At 40.6% G+C, this 17,655-nt stretch overlaps 2 protein-coding genes across 5 annotated transcripts; both read left to right on the forward strand.

Annotated features, from left to right (window-relative positions):
- The first annotated feature begins 74 nt into the window (after positions 1 to 74).
- LOC111444088 (importin subunit alpha-4-like) lies at positions 75 to 6,685 on the forward strand. The gene is made up of 10 exons (XM_023082035.1): positions 75 to 591; positions 1,122 to 1,218; positions 1,299 to 1,390; positions 1,495 to 1,626; positions 3,183 to 3,368; positions 3,480 to 3,643; positions 4,373 to 4,451; positions 4,597 to 4,725; positions 4,943 to 5,070; positions 5,954 to 6,685. The coding sequence occupies exons 1-10, from the start codon at positions 373 to 375 to the stop codon at positions 6,336 to 6,338; spliced, it is 1,611 nt and encodes a 536-aa protein (XP_022937803.1). The 5' UTR covers positions 75 to 372; the 3' UTR covers positions 6,339 to 6,685.
- A 1,038-nt stretch (positions 6,686 to 7,723) lies between these two features.
- Positions 7,724 to 17,441, forward strand: LOC111444089 (intermediate cleaving peptidase 55, mitochondrial). Of its 4 annotated transcripts, none has more exons than XM_023082037.1 (16): positions 7,724 to 7,919; positions 8,003 to 8,114; positions 8,951 to 9,025; positions 9,154 to 9,417; positions 10,227 to 10,319; positions 10,580 to 10,786; positions 11,748 to 11,851; positions 11,980 to 12,046; positions 12,138 to 12,245; positions 13,061 to 13,153; positions 13,331 to 13,421; positions 13,569 to 13,639; positions 14,380 to 14,435; positions 14,534 to 14,594; positions 15,990 to 16,209; positions 17,276 to 17,441. In XM_023082037.1, exons 2-15 carry the CDS (start codon positions 8,067 to 8,069, stop codon positions 16,101 to 16,103), a joined length of 1,452 nt encoding a protein of 483 aa, XP_022937805.1. In that variant the 5' UTR covers positions 7,724 to 7,919; positions 8,003 to 8,066; the 3' UTR covers positions 16,104 to 16,209; positions 17,276 to 17,441. The 4 variants fall into 4 exon arrangements, with proteins under 4 accessions (XP_022937805.1, XP_022937806.1, XP_022937804.1 ...); XM_023082038.1 differs by having other exon boundaries at positions 7,724 to 7,901; XM_023082036.1 differs by having other exon boundaries at positions 7,724 to 8,114.
- The last annotated feature ends 214 nt before the right edge of the window (positions 17,442 to 17,655 follow it).

Raw genomic sequence — 17,655 nt, forward strand, 5'->3', positions numbered from 1 at the left:
AATTTTTTTTTTTTTTTTTTTTTTTCTTCTGAAAACACCAAGTTAAACAGATTGAGAGAGTAAAATGGGAGTTGCAAGAGAAGAAAAGAAGTTCGAAACAAATTGACTGTAAGGGCTGTTCCTGTTTCCTCCAAAGTCTCAACAAATCCATCATTCATTCACCCATTTCATCGATTCATCAATCCATCCACCAAATTGCCAACCAGAGGCTGCCCATTTCGCTCACGCACACAACAGCAAAGCAAAAAGCCGAACCAAAAACAGCTCAATCCCAATCCCAACCCCAACCCCTCAAATCCTCCCCCACACGCTTTGCTTTCAATTTCGAGCCACCCCATTTCTCATCAAGAACAACCCACTTCACCGCCGGTAATGTCTCTCCGACCCACCACGCGAACCGATGTCCGTAAGAAGTCTTACAAGACCGGCGTGGATGCTGATGAGGCTAGAAGGAGGAGAGAGGATAATCTGGTTGAGATCAGGAAGAACAAGCGCGAGGATAACTTGCTCAAGAAGAGGAGAGAAGGGCTTCTCTTGCATTCCCAGCAATTGCTCGATGCTGCTCAGAATGCCGCCGTCGTCGAGAAGCGCGTATGGTTTTACATCCCTTTTCTTTTGTGATTTGAATTGATCGGAGTTGTTTTTGTCATTCTTCTCATGTGGGGTTTCTTTGATTTGGTTCATTCTTATTTGGGTTTATGCCGAAATGGTGGATTATACTGCCAATTTGGATTCTGATTCATAGATTTTGTCAAATCTGATTCTGGGTTGTCGAGTAGATTTGTTGAGCAATAGTTTTGAACCGTGGGGAAAGTGTTTTGGATGCGATTTCCATTTTTTTCATTGAAACAAATGAAATTTCTCTGATCTTTTATTCGCACGAGTCACTGTTGAAGTGGGCTGTTTTTAGTGTTGAACTAGCATACGTAGATCTTTGGACCCTGGTTTTATAGGAGCTTTGGATGTCATTTCACGATGGGGAATCGCAAGCACATGTCATTATGATTGTTGTATTCCTCCATTGTTCTTGCTAATTCAATGAAAGGTTCAGCAGCCATGGAATGACAATGAAGAACAGCATAATTCTTTTGATCTGATTTGTTGTTGTTTGGCACTGTCAGTTGGAGAGTATTCCTGTGTTGGTACAAGGAGTGTGGTCTGCTGATACAGCAGCTCAGCTGGAATCTACTACTCAGTTTAGAAAGCTATTATCGATTGGTAAGTTTGTTGTTAAAATGACTGAAATTTTTTCCTTTTAATATCCATTGTGGTTCAATCTTGATTTGATTTATGAGCAGAGCGTAGCCCGCCAATTGATGAAGTGATTAAAGCTGGTGTAGTTCCTAAGTTCGTGGAATTTCTTGGAAGGCATGATCTACCTCAGTTGCAAGTTGGATTCTTTGAAACATTTTGTTCTATTTCCATTCTGTACCTTTTGGTTTTAGTTGAATGATTTGAAGATACTAATACGATTTACGATCTGAATGAATGCAGTTTGAAGCTGCATGGGCCTTGACCAATGTTGCATCTGGAACATCGGAGCATACACGAGTTGTCATTGACCATGGTGCTGTGCCTATTTTCGTACAACTTTTGAGCTCAGGAAGTGACGATGTCAGGGAGCAGGTTGGCACGGATTCTTTCTTTTTCCTCTTCTTTTCACAATGACAGTAGCTTTTATTTGGCATCGTGAACTGATAAACTTTCGAAAAAGCGAGCCAAGCTTCTCTAGCTGAGGGAGATTATACGTAGGCGCTTAGTCTGTTTGTGAAAACCTGTAGGGGGTAATAACTGCATACGAAACATGGTGAAAATATTCCATTTCTAGGTCAAATGCACTCAGTCATTGAGCTGTTAAATGTAGAAAGAGCGGGTGCGAGCTGCAAGGTGATAAGGTATAAATTATAGTTTACAGGAGAAAATGCTACTTTTACGTGTATTCAATTCGGTAATTTCTAGATTCTTTTGTCGTCCCTTGAAGGATAGAAGGTGCTAATATTTTCGATAACGTTTAGTAATTCAAGTTTCTCATTATCTTTCAGTCAAATTTCAGCTTGTTGTTCATTGATCCCATGGTTGTTTATCATGCTATTTTGATTACTAGCATTGGCATATGTATCAAGAAAAGGAGGCAACAACAGAGCGACTTTCGATATCTAATTTTTTCCCCATTTTAAATGCCTTAAAAACTATAAAACAAGTTTTAGAAGATGCTCGTTTTTCTTTATGTAGTCCCTGGGGCTTATAGTTCTGGTATTTATATCAAGAGGGACACCACCTTGATGGAAGAGATAAGTACTTTCTAATTTCTGGTGATAACATGACTAGAGGGCGTACCTTGTCATTTGGTTATCTCCAAAGCTACTTTGAAGAGATAGCTTGTGTGAGATCCCACATCGGTTGGGGAGGAGAACGAAACATTCTTTATAAGGGTGTGGAAACCTCTCCCTAGTAGATGTGTTTTAATAACTTTGAGGGGAAGCTCGAAAGGGAAATCCAAAGGAGGACAATATCTGCTAGCGGTAGGCTTGAGTTGTTACGAATGGTATCAAAGGCAGACACCAGGCGGTGTGCCAGCGAAGACGCCGGTCCCCAAGGGGGTGGATTGTGAGATCCCACATCGGTTGGAAAGAGGAACGAAGCATTCCTTATAAGGGTGTGGAACCTCTCCCTAGTAGACGCATTTTAAAAACCTTGAGGGGAAGCTCGAAAGGAAAAGCCCAAAAAGGACAATATATGTTAGCGGTGGGCTTGGGCCGTTACAGCTTGATTGCGATAAATTACGTTACAATTATCATTACCCAACTGCATGTATTATCAATAGGGAGCTTTACCGTATTTGAATCGATAAGCTGTTGTGGCTATCTTTGGCATCAGAGTCATTCTTGCATGCTGTAGAAAGTCTTTGAAGAGCTTTTTCCAAGGAAATAGAGATTTTGAAGGCAGAAATATATTAAGTTGGAGTACTTGAAATTAGATATTGAGTTATGTGAATTTAATTCTTTGCCATTTACTAAGTCTGTTCTTAATCTTGCTTTCCCACCGGACCCGAAACGATGGAGGGATTGGCTGCTCCTCTCCGACATAAGTTCAGATAAAGCATCAGCCAATTAATAGTGCTCTGAAAGAGTATTGAGGCATGCTGATTTGTTTAATACAGTGATTTCTATTTTCTTGCACAGGCTGTGTGGGCCTTAGGTAATGTTGCTGGCGACTCTCCCACTTGTCGGGATCTTGTTCTTAGCCACGGTGCACTCGTGCCATTACTTTCCCAACTAAACGAGCACTCGAAATTATCCATGCTGAGGAATGCAACATGGACTTTATCTAATTTCTGTCGTGGGAAGCCGCCCACACCCTTTGAACAGGTTTATATTTCAGTCGACCTCGTCAATTCCAGATCCAACTTTGAATTTCTTTGTAACATATACTTTTCCATTATCATGATCCTTGTTGGTGATTAACTTGCATTTACTCAGGTGAAACCTGCTTTACCAATTCTCAGGCAACTGATTCACTTGAATGATGAAGAAGTTCTAACCGACGCCTGCTGGGCTCTCTCCTACCTTTCAGACGGCCCGAACGAAAAAATTCAGGCTGTAATAGAAGCAGGAGTTTGTCCTAGACTTGTAGAACTTCTGCTGTAAGTTCGTGTATCTTTTAAGTTCTCAAACAAACACATTAATTCTTAGAATTTTGATAACCGAGGCTGTGAGAGTCTAACATCGATTGGGGAGGAGAACGAAACACCCTTTATAAGGGTGTGGAAACCTTTCCCTAGCAGACGCGTTTTAAAGCCTTGAGGGGAAGCCCGAAAGGGAAAGCCCAAAGAGGACAATATTGGACAATATTTGCTAGCGGTGGGCTCGGGCTGTTACAAATGGTATTAGAGCCAGACATCGGACAATGTGCCAGCGAGGAGGCTGTTCCTCAAAGAGGGGTAGACACGAGGCGATGTGCCAGTGAGGACGCTGAGCCCCAAAGGGGGGTGGATTTGGTGGGGGTCCCACATTGATTGGAGAAAGGAACAAGTGCCAGCGAGGACGCTGGGCCCCGAAGGGGGTGGATTGTGAGAGTCCCACATTGGTTGGGGAGGAGAACGAAACACCTTTTACAAGGGTGTGAAACCTAGCAGACGCGTTTTAAAGCCTTGAGGGGAAGCTCAAAGAGGACAATATCTGCTAGCGGTGGGCTTGAGCCATTATAGAGGCGCCGACTCCTCATTTCTTAATACTACTGAGTGCTAGAACATATCAATGCCTTTCTTAATACTACTGAGTGCTAGAACATATCAATGCCTTTGCTCTTAGTGATCATACAAAATTTGTTTCTGTTCTTTTATCTGTTACTGAACAAAATTTGTGTCTGTTAGCCACCAATCGCCGTCAGTTTTGGTGCCAGCTCTTCGTACGGTCGGAAACATCGTTACTGGTGATGATGCTCAAACACAGGTACCTGCGTAAATTGTTTATTGATGGCCTTTCCATTAGTTTAATTTCTTGATGCATTAATCATTTTGCTAATCTTGTCCTGTAAATCTGCTTTTTCTTGTCAATCTCATTGACTTTGCTGATGTTTTTTTTTCTCCTGTTCCAGTTTGTGATTGACAACCAAGTTCTACCTAATCTCTATCAACTTCTCACTCAAAATCACAAAAAAAGCATCAAGAAAGAAGCTTGTTGGACAATCTCCAACATCACCGCAGGAAATAGAGCTCAGATACAGGTACCAAATTGCCTCCGGCTTTAGTTTCGGTTTTTTGAAAGAAAGTGGCCGAGTTTGGTCCTTGTTTGTTTGCGTTTGCAAGTCGTCCGTGACATGAAGAATCGATTTTCTCATCGGGTTTGTAGGTTATTACTTAGAAGAAATGTCACTGAAACTTAGTAAAACGTTCGAGGTGTCTGTTCAACATGATTATAATGTCGAATTGCGGTATGTGCAGGCAGTAATCGAGGCAAATATTGTCCTTCCTCTTGTTCATCTCCTTCAACATGCAGAATTTGACATCAAGAAGGAGGCTGGGTGGGCTATTTCCAATGCCACCTCCGGAGGATCTCATCAGCAGATTCAGTAAGAAATAGTTTGTTTAGTTCTTGGCGTGTTATGATTTACTCCGCTGTATAAACTCTCGTACCAAAATGAAGAAGCAGGATCTTATCTGGTAGATCCCACCTCAGTTAGAGAGGAGAACTTAACATTTTTTATAAGGGTGTGGAAATCTCTCCCTAGTAGACGTGTTTTAAAAACCTTGAGAGGAAACCCGAAAAGAAAAGTGCAAAGAGGACAATATCTGCCAGGGATGGGCTTGGACTGTTACAAATGGTTTCAGAGCCAGTCATCGGGCGATGTGCCAGCAAGGAGGCCGAACCTGAAGGAGTTGGACACGAGGCCTTGTGCCAACAAGGACGCTGGGCCCCGAATGGGGGTGGATTGGAGGATCCCACATCGATTAGAGAAGGGAACGAGTGCTAGCGAGGATGCTGGGCCTCGAAGGGAGGTGGATTGTGAGATCCCACCTCGGTTGGAGAGGAAAACTTTGCATTCTTTATAAGAGTGTGGAAACCTCTTCCTAGCAGACGCGTTTTAAAAGACTTGAGGGGAAACTCGAAAGAGAAAGCCCAAAGAGAACAATATCTGCTAGCGGTAGACTTAGCTGTTGCATTATCCATCATCAGGTGACAATCTTTGTTATAAGACAAACATGTCAAACTGTAACAAGTCTAATACCTGAATCGACAGCCCCCGTATGATATGATCCAAATCCTCAAAAGCACTTTTACGAAGAGCGTTTTGCTGTTTTTATACCCTTCACAAATGTATCTATAAATGTGCTCCTGGTCTAGTATAGTAGATAACAGGCTTATCAGCAGATTGTCTGGCATTGATTATTGACTCATTGGTTCAACTTTAGCAGTGTTTTTGCTGGACAAAGCATAATCATTATTTGATACAGGTATCTGGTTACTCAAGGTTGCATCAAACCGCTCTGTGACCTTTTGGCCTGTCCCGACCCACGGATCGTGACAGTATGCCTGGAGGGGCTCGATAACATCCTGAAGGTCGGCGAGGCTGACAAGGACATGGGAATGAACGGAGGAGTAAACATCTACGCTCAAGCCATTGACGAATGCGAGGGACTCGATAAGATTGAAAACTTGCAGACTCACGACAACAACGAGATCTACGAGAAGGCAGTGAAGATGTTGGAGAGATACTGGGCGGAAGAAGACGAGGAGCCAGAGCAGAACCCGCAGCAGAACGGAGACGTGAATCAACCGGGGTTTGCATTTGGTACAAACCAGCCAAATGTTCCACCTGGTGGGTTCAAGTTCGGGTGAAATGTGTTGCATCAAAAGATTTGTAGGTGGCTTGTTCTTGTTTGGTTGTTGATTGGTGTAGTGAAGATTCAAGTTTTTATATTTGCTTAGCTGGTGTTTGTGGTTCACAAGGGTCAGGGTTTTTGATCTGGTCCACGGCTGTTACTTTTCTGGAGTTTTGTTTTTCTTTGTTCTTTTTGGTCAGCCAGCGTTTATCTATGTCAACCCTTTTCCTTTCCTTTTAATACTATTTTGCTTTCATTAGTATCCAAAACTTGACTTTGTACTCATACACAACATATATACATATTGGTCTGTTCTTCTATAACTAGGCCGGGAGATCGAATCATCGATTTTTAGAATGGTAATTGGTGCTTTATTCATCTACTTATGCTGAATTCACTAATATCTCTGCTTGGTGTCACAATCGCACTCTTGTAGCAATGGGACAACGATTGTACGATACTGTTCTAACTCAGTGAACAAGTTAGCCATGAGAAAATTGATGCAAGTTCGTTATTACGGGTAGTTCCTACAAAGGATTGGACTAATGACCTATACAATACTTGAATTCTCGGTACGTAGTTGGTTCTCATCCTTTAGAGACTACGAGTGTAATAGGAGCATCTGTCGACAAAAGGATCACCAATCAAATGGTTCTATTTTTCAATCTTTCTGACTTGCTCCTACTGAACTAAGGTTGAAAAGATTGAGAAAAATCGGTCATTCACAAGCACTGATGAAGGATTCCTCGAAAAATTGGTCTCAGGTCAAGTTTGTGAGAAATGTTTTAGAAAATGTGAAGCGAGGAAATGCATTTGAAAATGTTACATGTCTATAAGCAAAAAAAGAAATATGAAGAAGTGACAACTAATCATATTCGTTTTGGGTTATGTTAGCCTTGATGGGTGTAGACATGATTTTGGTGAACGATCATACTCTGTATTCATACAACATGAAATGGTAAAGAGCTATTTAAGATGAAAGCATGTAAAAAGAGTTTTAAATGGGTACGAGACCATAGACAACACGTCTTGGACAAGCATGATCGGGATAACTAAAGGTAGGAAGAAGTGACAACTAATCATATCCCATGTTTTGGGGCATTTTAGCCTTGACGGGTGTAGACATAATTTTGGTGAACGATCATACCCTGTATTGATACAACATGAAATGGTAAAGTGCTATCTAAGATGAAATCATGGAAAAGGAGTTTGGAACGGGTATGAGGTCATGGACAACACGCCTTGAACAAGCATGACTAGGATATCTAACATACAACGCCTTAGACGAGCGTTGACACTTGTTGTATTCATATCTTACAAATATTTAAATCTTTTTTTAAGAAAGGAACAAAATCTATAGAATAATTAAACCTTTATTCTCTAATTTAACATATAAAGGAAAAAAAAAAAAAAAAAAAAAAGAACCATCTCAAATCTCTACACTTCCCCACTTTCATCGCCTCCGTTCAACCTTTATTACTTGAAACGAGACTTCTTTTGGGGGGCGGAGGCCGGAGGGACTTGTACACTGAGTAAAAGCTTGCTCAAAACGCGCCGCCGTGTTCTTCGTGTTCATGTTGTAAGCGAACGATTGGAAGTGGGTCTGACCTAGAAGTTAAAGGTACCCCTAATACCCGAAACTTAAGAGGGTATCTTCATTTTCCATTTTCCGAATTGCAGGGTGCAGAAACATACAATCTTGTCCACAATCTGAAGCTAAGTGGCTAGAACAAGTCAAGGAACGATGCAGAATCTAGTCCAGAAACTTCTGCCTAGAACAACGTTCAAGCAAGTGCGTTTTCGTCACTCTCTTTTGTACCCCAGCTGCAAATAATTATCTATTTTTGTGTTGTTGAATTGAGTTCTTCTTCATATGTTGTAACCCAGTTTGTGATGCTGCTTGGTTTCAAAATCACTCGCTTTTTTCTCCAGAAATGAGCTTCTTGGGAGACATTTTACCCTTTTTTCAATATAATTGTAGAAGTTCTTTCATATATCGGTGTTGGATGGAATTTGATCTTTTATAATTTTTAGGGGAGGAGTTTTCTATGCTTGTTGGTTTGTTGTGCAAAGCTTTAGGCTCAATCCTCCACTCGAAATTTCTTTGTTCGACACTTGAGTCACTTTTGACTATATCTTCGAGGCTCACAATTTCTTTGTTCGACATTTGAGGATTCTATTGACATGCCTCAGTTAAGGGCATGACTCTGATACCATGTTAGGAATTACGAACCTCCACAATGGTATGATATTGTCCACGTTGAGCATAAGCTCTCATGGCTTTACTTTTGGTTTTCCCAAAAGGCTCATACCAATGCAGATGTATTCCTTACTTATAAACCGACGTGAGACTCCTCTTCCAACAATCCTCAATATCTATGGGCTCCTTTTCAAATTCCTTTTTGATAAGAATCTTAGAGACGAGCCTTTTATCTTAACTCTTTTGGCTCTTTGGGTAATCCTGTCTCCCATTTTTTTTTAATTTTTATTTTGTATTTATTTTTTTTCATCTTTGATCGACGAAAACTTCACCCCATTTCAACATAATCCTGTTTCAAGTCCTGAAAGTACAGAGCCTTCTAATTACTTCTTCAGATTTTGTTGATGTTGTTGTATTTTGGTTTGTAGGCTGTTGCTTTTCGGGCGTATTGTACTAATAAGATACTTGACATTGGACAGCCTACCGCTTCATCTCATCCACAGGTTTGATACGACATAATGTATTGAGTCGATGCGCTAGGATTGCCTCTATTATGGTTATATTTAATACTTATGGGGATCATTTGTTAAAGTTTCAAGAAATATAGTCACTTAACTCCTGGACCTTGTAGTTGCTGAATGAAGGAGAAATTACTCCTGGAATAACTGCTGAGGAATACATTACAAGAAGAAAAAGGTTGCTAGAACTTCTACCACAGAATGGTTTGGCCATTATTGCTGCTGCGCCTGTGAAAATGATGACTGATGTGGTGCCTTACACGTTTCGACAAGACGCTGATTACTTATATATCACTGGTTGCCTACAACCTGGTGGCTTGGCGGTTATGAGTCATGAATTTGGATTGTGCATGTTCATGCCTGAAACAAAGCCTTATGTATGTCTGGTCTTATTTATTTTATAAAAATGTTCTTGTGTGCACATCTGCATTTCTTTTCGTTTTTCGTGTATTCACTTCGTAATGCCATCATTTTCTCATCCTCATTGGCTACTTTAGGAGGACGTTATCGATAAGGAGATAATAAACAAATATGATGGGAAAAGATGGGCAAGAAAGATCAAAGATTACCAAACCAAATTAGGTTTTCTCTGCTACATAAAACAAACTCGAGACATGGAAGGAAAAAATGAGACCTTGGAATGTATTTACGAGGACTGTGATTAGGGGACTCTTTGAATCAATATAGGAACTTTGAGATCCCACATCGGTTGGAAAGGAGAACAAGACATTCTTTGTAAGGGCGTGGAAACCTCTCCCTAGTAGACACATTTTAAAAACCTTGAGGGGAAGTTTGAAAGTGAAACCCCGAAAGGGAAAGCCCAAAGAGGACAATATCTGTTAGCGGTGGGCTTGAGTTGTTACAAATGGTATCAGAGCTAGACACAGGGTGAGGTGCCAATGAGGAGGCTGAGCCCCGAGGGGAGTGGACACGAGGCGGTGGACTTGGGCTTGGGTTGTTACATTTTTCCTATCAATTAACCTAAATGAACTTTGTTTTATGAATGTGAGGTAGCAACCAAGTTCTTCTGCTTGTGTGGCATTATGTTGGCTAATTTCATAAGAATACAAGTTGATTATGGGAGTGGATGCCATTTTTTCACATTTTTATGGGTAGTCGGTCTGAAGATTTTTCATCTTGTTCTTCTGCTTGTGTGGCATTATGATGGCTTGTTTGATTATATCAGGATGTTCTTTGGCAAGGGCAAACTGCAGGAGTTGATGCAGCATTGGAATTTTTCAAGGGTGATCAAGCATATCCAATGAAGAAATTGCGTGAAGTGAGTTCATTGAAGGAGATTTATTGTTCCATCTTTTAATATGATTATGGTGGAAACATACTGATGCGACCAGCATCGTTCATGAGATTGTGTCGAAAATTCTGAATTTAAACGCCGGTTTATATGTACTTTTTTCATTTGTTTTAATGAAAAGGTTTCAATTCTTGTTTTTTTCGAAAAAAAAACTGGTCTTTGTGGAATTGAATGAAGCATTCTCACTGTTCATGAAGTCCTTTCAATATTTCTGTATTTGATTACAGATCCTTCCAGATATTATTAGGAGGTCCTCCAAGTTGTTTCATAATTCGAACACTGCGACTCCAACTTATTTGGATTTAGAGGCCTTTCGAAAAGCGGCAGAGAATAACTGTGTGAAAGATATTTCACTTTTTACTCACGAATTGCGGTTAATAAAATCGACAGCAGAGCAGAAGTTAATGAGGGATTCTGCTTCAATTGCTTGCCAGGTACCTCCAACCCTTTTGTTGCTTATAGGAGATAGTGTTTCATCCTGAATAGTTTCATTTTCGTATGGTTTTCCCGTAGTTCATGGCCTCTATGAGCTTCTTTTCGGCTGGTGGTTTAAAAAGAAAGCTAAGATTTTGTGGTTGAATGCTTTGTTGAGGATGGTTGGGAGGGAGTTCCACGTTGGCTAATTTAGGGAACGATCATGAGTTTATAAATAAAGAATACATCTCCATTGATATGAGACCTTTTGGGGAAGTCCAAAGCAAAGCCTTGAGAGCTTATGCTCAAAGTGGACAATATCATACCATTATGGAGAGTCGTTATTCCTAACATGGTATCAGAGCCATTCCTTTAATTTAGCCATGTCAATATAATCCTCAAGTGTCGAACTTGCTAGTTTCGAAGGTGTAGTGAAAAGTGAGTCATGTGTCGAACAAAGGGTGTACTTTGTTCGAGGGCTCCAGAGAAAGGGGTCGAGCCTTGATTAAGGGGAGACTGTTTGAGGGCTACATAGACCTCAGTGGAGGCTCTATGGTGTACTTTGTTCGAGGGAGGATCGTTGGGAGGGAGTCCCACATTGGCTTAATTTAGGGAATGATCATGAGTTTATAAATAAGGAATACATCTCCATTGATATGAGGCCTTTTGGGGAAGTCCAAAGCAAAGCCACGAGAACTTATGCTCGAAGTGGACAATATCATACCATTGTGGAGAGTCGTTATTCCGAACATGCTTGCAGAGCTCTTCTTTGGGGTTTATGGAAAGAAACAAACTGCTTTTTCCGCAGATTCCGAAGTTTATTTATGAAATGATAAACGTTATTCTTTGACTTGAAAAAAAAAACCCTTCAACTTGAGGGTGGATCAATGAAATTTCATGATAATGCCATAACTATTTCTGCACCATGCTGTGTGTTTTAGTTCTTACAAATGATGCTTACTGTTGGTTTTCTGGGTTCAGGCTCTTTTGCAGACGATGATTCATTCAAAGACATATCCTCATGAGAGTATGTTATCAGCAAAGGTGGAATATGAATGCAGAATGAGAGGTGCTCAAAGGATGGCGTGAGTACTCTTCATATTTCGATGTGTACACGTTCGAGATGCTTGCATTGTATTCTTAATATCAGTATGCTGATTCGATAGGCGACATTAAATTATGAACTGATTTTCAATTTCCTTTCTCTGTACAGATTTAATCCTGTGGTGGGTGGTGGGTGTAATGGTAGTGTTATACATTATTCTCGAAATGATCAGAAAGTAAGTACATTTACATGTGGTGCTTAAGCCTCACTATTATGAAGGATGAAAAATATATGAATGTTCATACGTATATACGTGAAAAATGCAGGTCAGAGACGGGGATTTTGTTCTAATGGATGTAGGATGTGAATTGCACGGTTATGTTAGTGATCTTACTCGTACCTGGCCGCCTTGTGGAAAGTTTTCTGCCGCTCAGGTATTGTTTCTTTATCTCAGCCATTTCTTGTTTTCCCGAGTTCTGACGATCTTCTCTATGTTTGCTTTTGTGAACGTGAAAGTCTTTTGTTTGGATAGACCACCGTGCTAACTACCATCACTACTCTTCAAGCAATGATTATGTGTGTGAGATCTCACATCGATTGGAGAGAGGAACGAGTGCCAACGAGGATACTAGGCCTCGAAGGAGAGTTGATTGTGAGATCCCACATCAGTTGGAGAGGGGAACGAAACATTCTTTATAAGGGTGTGGAAACCTCTCCCTATCAAACACATTTTAAAAACCTCGAGGGAAAACCTGAAAGGGAAAACCCAAAGAGGACAATATCTGCTAGCGATGGGCTTGAGCTGTTACAAATGGTATCAAAGCCAAACACTAGGCGGTGTGCCAATGAGGACGCTGAGCTGCAAAGGAGGTAGACACCAGGCAGTGTGCCAGCGAGAATGCTGGGCCCTGAAGGGGGTGGATTGTGAGATCTCACATCGATTGGAGAGAGGAACAAGTGCCAGCAAGGACACTGGGTCCCGAAGGGAGGTGGATTGTGAGATCCCACATCGGTTGGAGAGGGAAACGAAGCATTCTTTATAAGGGTGTGAAAACCTCTCCCTAGCAGACGCATTTTAAAAGCCTCGAGGGAAAGCCCAAAGAGGACAATATCTGCTAGCGGTGGACTTGGACTGTTGTTTATAACATTTCTTTAAGCATCCGATCTTGTTTTTTTCTATTGGATCCTACCTTTCTTTCTTTCTTTTCTTTTTTGTGTCCCTCAATTTGCTTAGTTGAATGTATCTCAGGAAGAGCTCTATGAGCTTATACTACAAACAAACAAGGAATGCATAAAGCTTTGCAAACCCGGCGCTACTATATTGGAAATTCATAACTACTCGGTAAGTTTGGCGTTTTGATTCATTGTTCAACACCTCTAGAGGAAGCTTACATAGTCTTTCTAAAGTTTCTTTTGTAGCTATTTTCGATTTCTTCCATTTTGGTCGGTTCCTCGATTAACAAGCTCACACGGTAACCGAAAAACATCACGACCCTTCTCATATCCTACACTTATGCAGGTGGAAACGCTCCGGAAAGGCTTCAAGGAGCTTGGGATTTTGCAAAACTGGAAAAGCGATTTCTATCACCATCTAAATCCCACTTCTATAGGTTCTTTTTACCTTCTATAAGGACTTCTTTTTAGTGCTATGCTACCTTTTTTCTTCACCAACGCATAGCCCCATCAATTACTTGATATCCATTCCTCATTGGCAACCTGAGTAACCTTTATTTTTTCTTTTGGATTCCCTTTCTTAGGTCATTATCTTGGTATGGACGTCCATGATTGCGCCAGGGTTGGTTACGATCGACCGTTGAAGCCAGGTGTTGTAAGTTTTGTTCCGATTCATTTGTATGGATACTGATTCTCTCTTTATCCGTCTTCCCGTCCCTTCATGTGCACACGTTTATCCCATCTATTACTGTTGTGAGCTTAAAATCGAATTGTACAACTTTTGCTTGTGACGGTAGACATGATAGAACTTGTCAGTCACAATGTCATTTGTCTGAGTATAATAGAGTATTTCCCATTATTTGGAGACAAGTTGAATATCGGTGCACTGGGATTTGTAATGCTAACGATTAATGTGTAACGGCCCAAGCCCACCGCTAGTAGATATTGTCCTCTTTGGACTTCCCTTCAAAGTTTTTAAAACGCATCTGCTAGGGAGAGGTTTTCACACCCTTATAAAGAATGCTTTGTTCTCCTCCCCAACCGAGGTGGGATCTCACGCTCCACCCCCCTTCAGGGTCCATAGTTCTCGCTGGCACTCGTTCCCTTCTCCAATCGATGTGGAACCCCCCAATCTACCTCCCTTCGGGGCTTAGCCTCGTCGTTGGCACATTGTCCAGTGTCTGGGTCTGATACCATTTGTAACTGCCCAAGCCCACCCCCAGTAGATATTGTTCTTTTTGGGCTTTCTCTCAAGGTTTTTAAAATGCGTCTGTTAGGGAGAAGTTTCCATACCCTTATAAAGAATGTTTCGTTCTCCTCCCCAACCGATGTGGGATATCGTGTTTGGATATTTATTTTAAATTCGATTTCTAAAATCTTATTGATTCATTGCAGGTAATAACAATTGAACCTGGAGTTTACGTCCCATCCTCTTTTGAAGGTTCAGAGAGGTATATACACATAGGATTCTGTTCTTCAATATTGTAACTCTCATCTTTTGTTGTACTTTTTTCGACAAAATTTTCTCACTAGAGAATGTACTCGGCAGGTTTGCTGGTATCGGGATTAGGATAGAGGATGAAGTCCTTATAACTGAATCAGGTCACGAGGTATGTGGTTCGAGTCCGAGTTTTTTATGGGTGGTTCTGGTCATATTTTGGCTCAGTTATCATATTGGCCCCAATGGCTATTGATACTATTTCCTGAATAGTGCAAGTTGGGTTGAACTTATGCTGCTTTGAATTTCGAATATATCGTATGTTTTAATGATGACATAGACCGAAAATGGCTGGTAGACCTTCTCATACATTGTATGCTATAGAGCTGGTGTTCTCGGCTGTAACGGCCTAAACCCACCGCTAGCTGATATTGTCCTCTTTGGGCTTTTCCTTTCGGGTTTCCCCTCAAGGTTTTTATAATGCGTCTGTTAGGGAGAGGTTTCTACACCCTGTTAGGAATCACGACTCTCCACAATGGTATGATATTGTCCACTTTGAGCATAAGCTCTCATGGCTTTGCTTTGGGCTTCCCCAAAAGGCCTCATACCAATGAAGATAGTATTCCTCACTTATAAACCCATGATCTTCCACTAAATTAACCAATGTGGGACACTCCCAATCCCAATAATCCTCAACATGTTGAAATATCATCACTAGCTCAATAGAGTCAAGCCCAATAATTGTACTAGCCCAATAGAGTCAAGCCCAATAATTGTACGAGCCCAGTATATTTATTTTAGTAGAGATTTTAGGAGAAAGAGATCTAAATATTTTAGGAGAAAGATTTAGATTTGTTAGGTCTAGATTTAGATTGGTTAAATATAGATGGTTTAGGTTCAGTATAAATACCCCACCCTACCTAGGTTATTCATCCAAGAAATCTAAAAACAATAAAAAGCAGAAGTATTCTACAGAGTGTCTTGTATTCTCTTCTCGATTGGTCTTAATAAAGAGAGCGAGTGTTTCCCACAGTGAGTTGTGTTCAACACACCCTTATAATGAATGTTTCGTTTTCCTCCCCAACCGATGTGGGACCTCACAATCCATCCCCTTCGGGGCCCAACGTTCTCGTTGGCACTCGTTCCCTTCTCCAATCAATGTGAGACCCCCCAATCCACTCCCCTTCGGAGTCCAGTGTTCTTGTTGGCACACCACCTCGTGTCCACCCCCTTCAGGATTCAACCTCCTTTCTGACACATCGCCCGGTTTTCTGCTCTGATACCATTTGTAACAGCTTAAGCCCACCGCTAGAAGATATTGTCCTCTTTAGGCTTTCCTTTCAAAGTTTTTAAAACACTGCTAGGGAGAGGTTTCCACACCCTTATAAAGAATGTTTCGTTCTCCACCCCAACTGATGTGGGATCTCACACAAGCGTTCTTAGTTTGATTATATATTACAAGCGTTCTTAGTTTGATTATATATTACAATGTCTGGTTATGAAATCAATTTGTTTTTCCTCTTATATACTTGGGAATGAATCAGTGGGTTATACTTTCTTGTCTCAGGTTCTTACAGGTTCAATCCCAAAAGAAATTAATCAGATAGAATCAATGCTGAACAACTTCTGCTTTGGATCTACGATGCATGGCTTAAATTTTATGAAAGCCTCAACCAGTTGATCAAATGTACACTCAGCAATCCAATTGGAGAAGCTTCACTCTTTAGATGTATTCCTTTATCTCTGAGAATCAAGACTAGAAAGAGGCTTGCAGGCAGTGATCGGGTTAGTGTTTATTCAGTTCTTTCGGTCGAAGTCTCGTTTAATAACTGGCTGGTTTTTTATATTAAAAAAACAAATGATTATCAAAACGGAGTAGAAATGTTTTGAGTGTTAAATAATATGGTGGAATGCAAGGCAATGATATGATATGATATTTGAAGCAATATTCGAGTCAGGGTTGGATGGGTCGGGATTATAGCTTGGCGTTAGTGATGTGCAAATGTGGGGTGTGCTCAGATGATGGTGAAATGATGTGTGTGGATCTTTTTCCAATTTAAACACGATCTGATATGAACCACGATCAAGAAATTTCCATACCTCAAGGTCCAATTACAAGAACGAGAGTCAAGAACCTACAACAAACCTTGTACACTTATATTCAAGCTATGATGAGCTCATAAAAAAAATTCTAGATGTTGAAGACCTCCCTTAAATAGTGAATGAAATGTGCTTATTAGTCATTCTTGGACTAGTTCCATAAATTTAGCTGAGTGATTAAATGCAACTTAAAGTGCATTTAATGCATCTCTTTCTTGAAGTTCCACTTTACACAACATATAAGGGAAGGGAGGTCTCCAACGTCTTCTAGAATTTCCTTTGATGAGCTCACCATAGCTTGAATATAAGTTTACAAGGTTTATTGTAGTTTCTTGGCTCTCGTCCTTGTAATTAGACCTTGAGGTATGAAAATTCCATGGTTGTGGTTCATATCACGATCGTTGTCATTGCTATTGAATGGATGACATTGCTCAAGTATCGACATTGAGATGTGAAGATTCCAAGAGTTCCATTGTCGAAAGATAGTAAAACTCACCGAGCATGCTTCCGAAAGTGGCTGAAGAGACACTCTCATTGTCTCAGCATCATCCACACGAGCCCATAATTTGCACATCACTCATATTCCTGGCATTTCATCTCCACCTCGATACAAGCATTTGACTCGACTCAAGTATCGCTCGGGATCCCTTTCATTGTCTTCCACAACGACTATATTATCAATCACTACTATAACTAGCCGTTTTTCTTTTACCATCTTTATACATTAATTCCATTCATATGGTCATGGACAGGAGGTTGGAGGTAGCAGCTGGTTGGGTTAGGTACATTCATTTCATTAAATTTTGCATTGGATATTTATAAGAAGCAAGCAGAAATAGTTTGAAATAATGTTCATACATAATGTAATAATGTTCTCATGGATTGTATTTGGTTATGACTTACAAGCCCATCTTCTGAACTTCTCACCTACTCAATTTGTTCATTTCTATCAAACATTTATCACTTCAAACTCTCTAAGATAAAATATTTTACGCTATGGTCGAGCTGCATACCATGTTTGAAGGCAATTAGAGCCTAGTTACGTAACAATCCAAGTCCACTGCTAACAGATATTGTTTGGTTTGGTTCATTACATACTGCCGTTAACCTCACGGTTATGAAATGCATCTACT

Source organism: Cucurbita moschata, unplaced genomic scaffold, assembly GCF_002738365.1.
Source record: "Cucurbita moschata cultivar Rifu unplaced genomic scaffold, Cmos_1.0 Cmo_Scf00006, whole genome shotgun sequence".
Taxonomy (NCBI): Eukaryota; Viridiplantae; Streptophyta; class Magnoliopsida; order Cucurbitales; family Cucurbitaceae; genus Cucurbita; species Cucurbita moschata.

Bases quoted from the DNA above. Each gene is read 5' to 3' on its own strand.
- LOC111444088 (XM_023082035.1), top strand. From the start codon at position 373: ATGTCTCTCCGACCCACCACGCGAACCGATGTCCGTAAGAAGTCTTAC. The intron at 1,219-1,298 runs GTAAGTTTGTTG...ATTTATGAGCAG, and splicing joins TAGAAAGCTATTATCGATTG to AGCGTAGCCCGCCAATTGAT. The intron at 4,452-4,596 runs GTACCTGCGTAA...CTCCTGTTCCAG, and splicing joins GTGATGATGCTCAAACACAG to TTTGTGATTGACAACCAAGT.
- LOC111444089 (XM_023082036.1), top strand. From the start codon at position 8,067: ATGCAGAATCTAGTCCAGAAACTTCTGCCTAGAACAACGTTCAAGCAA. The intron at 9,418-10,226 runs GTATGTCTGGTC...TGATTATATCAG, and splicing joins TGCCTGAAACAAAGCCTTAT to GATGTTCTTTGGCAAGGGCA. The intron at 12,047-12,137 runs GTAAGTACATTT...TGAAAAATGCAG, and splicing joins ATTCTCGAAATGATCAGAAA to GTCAGAGACGGGGATTTTGT.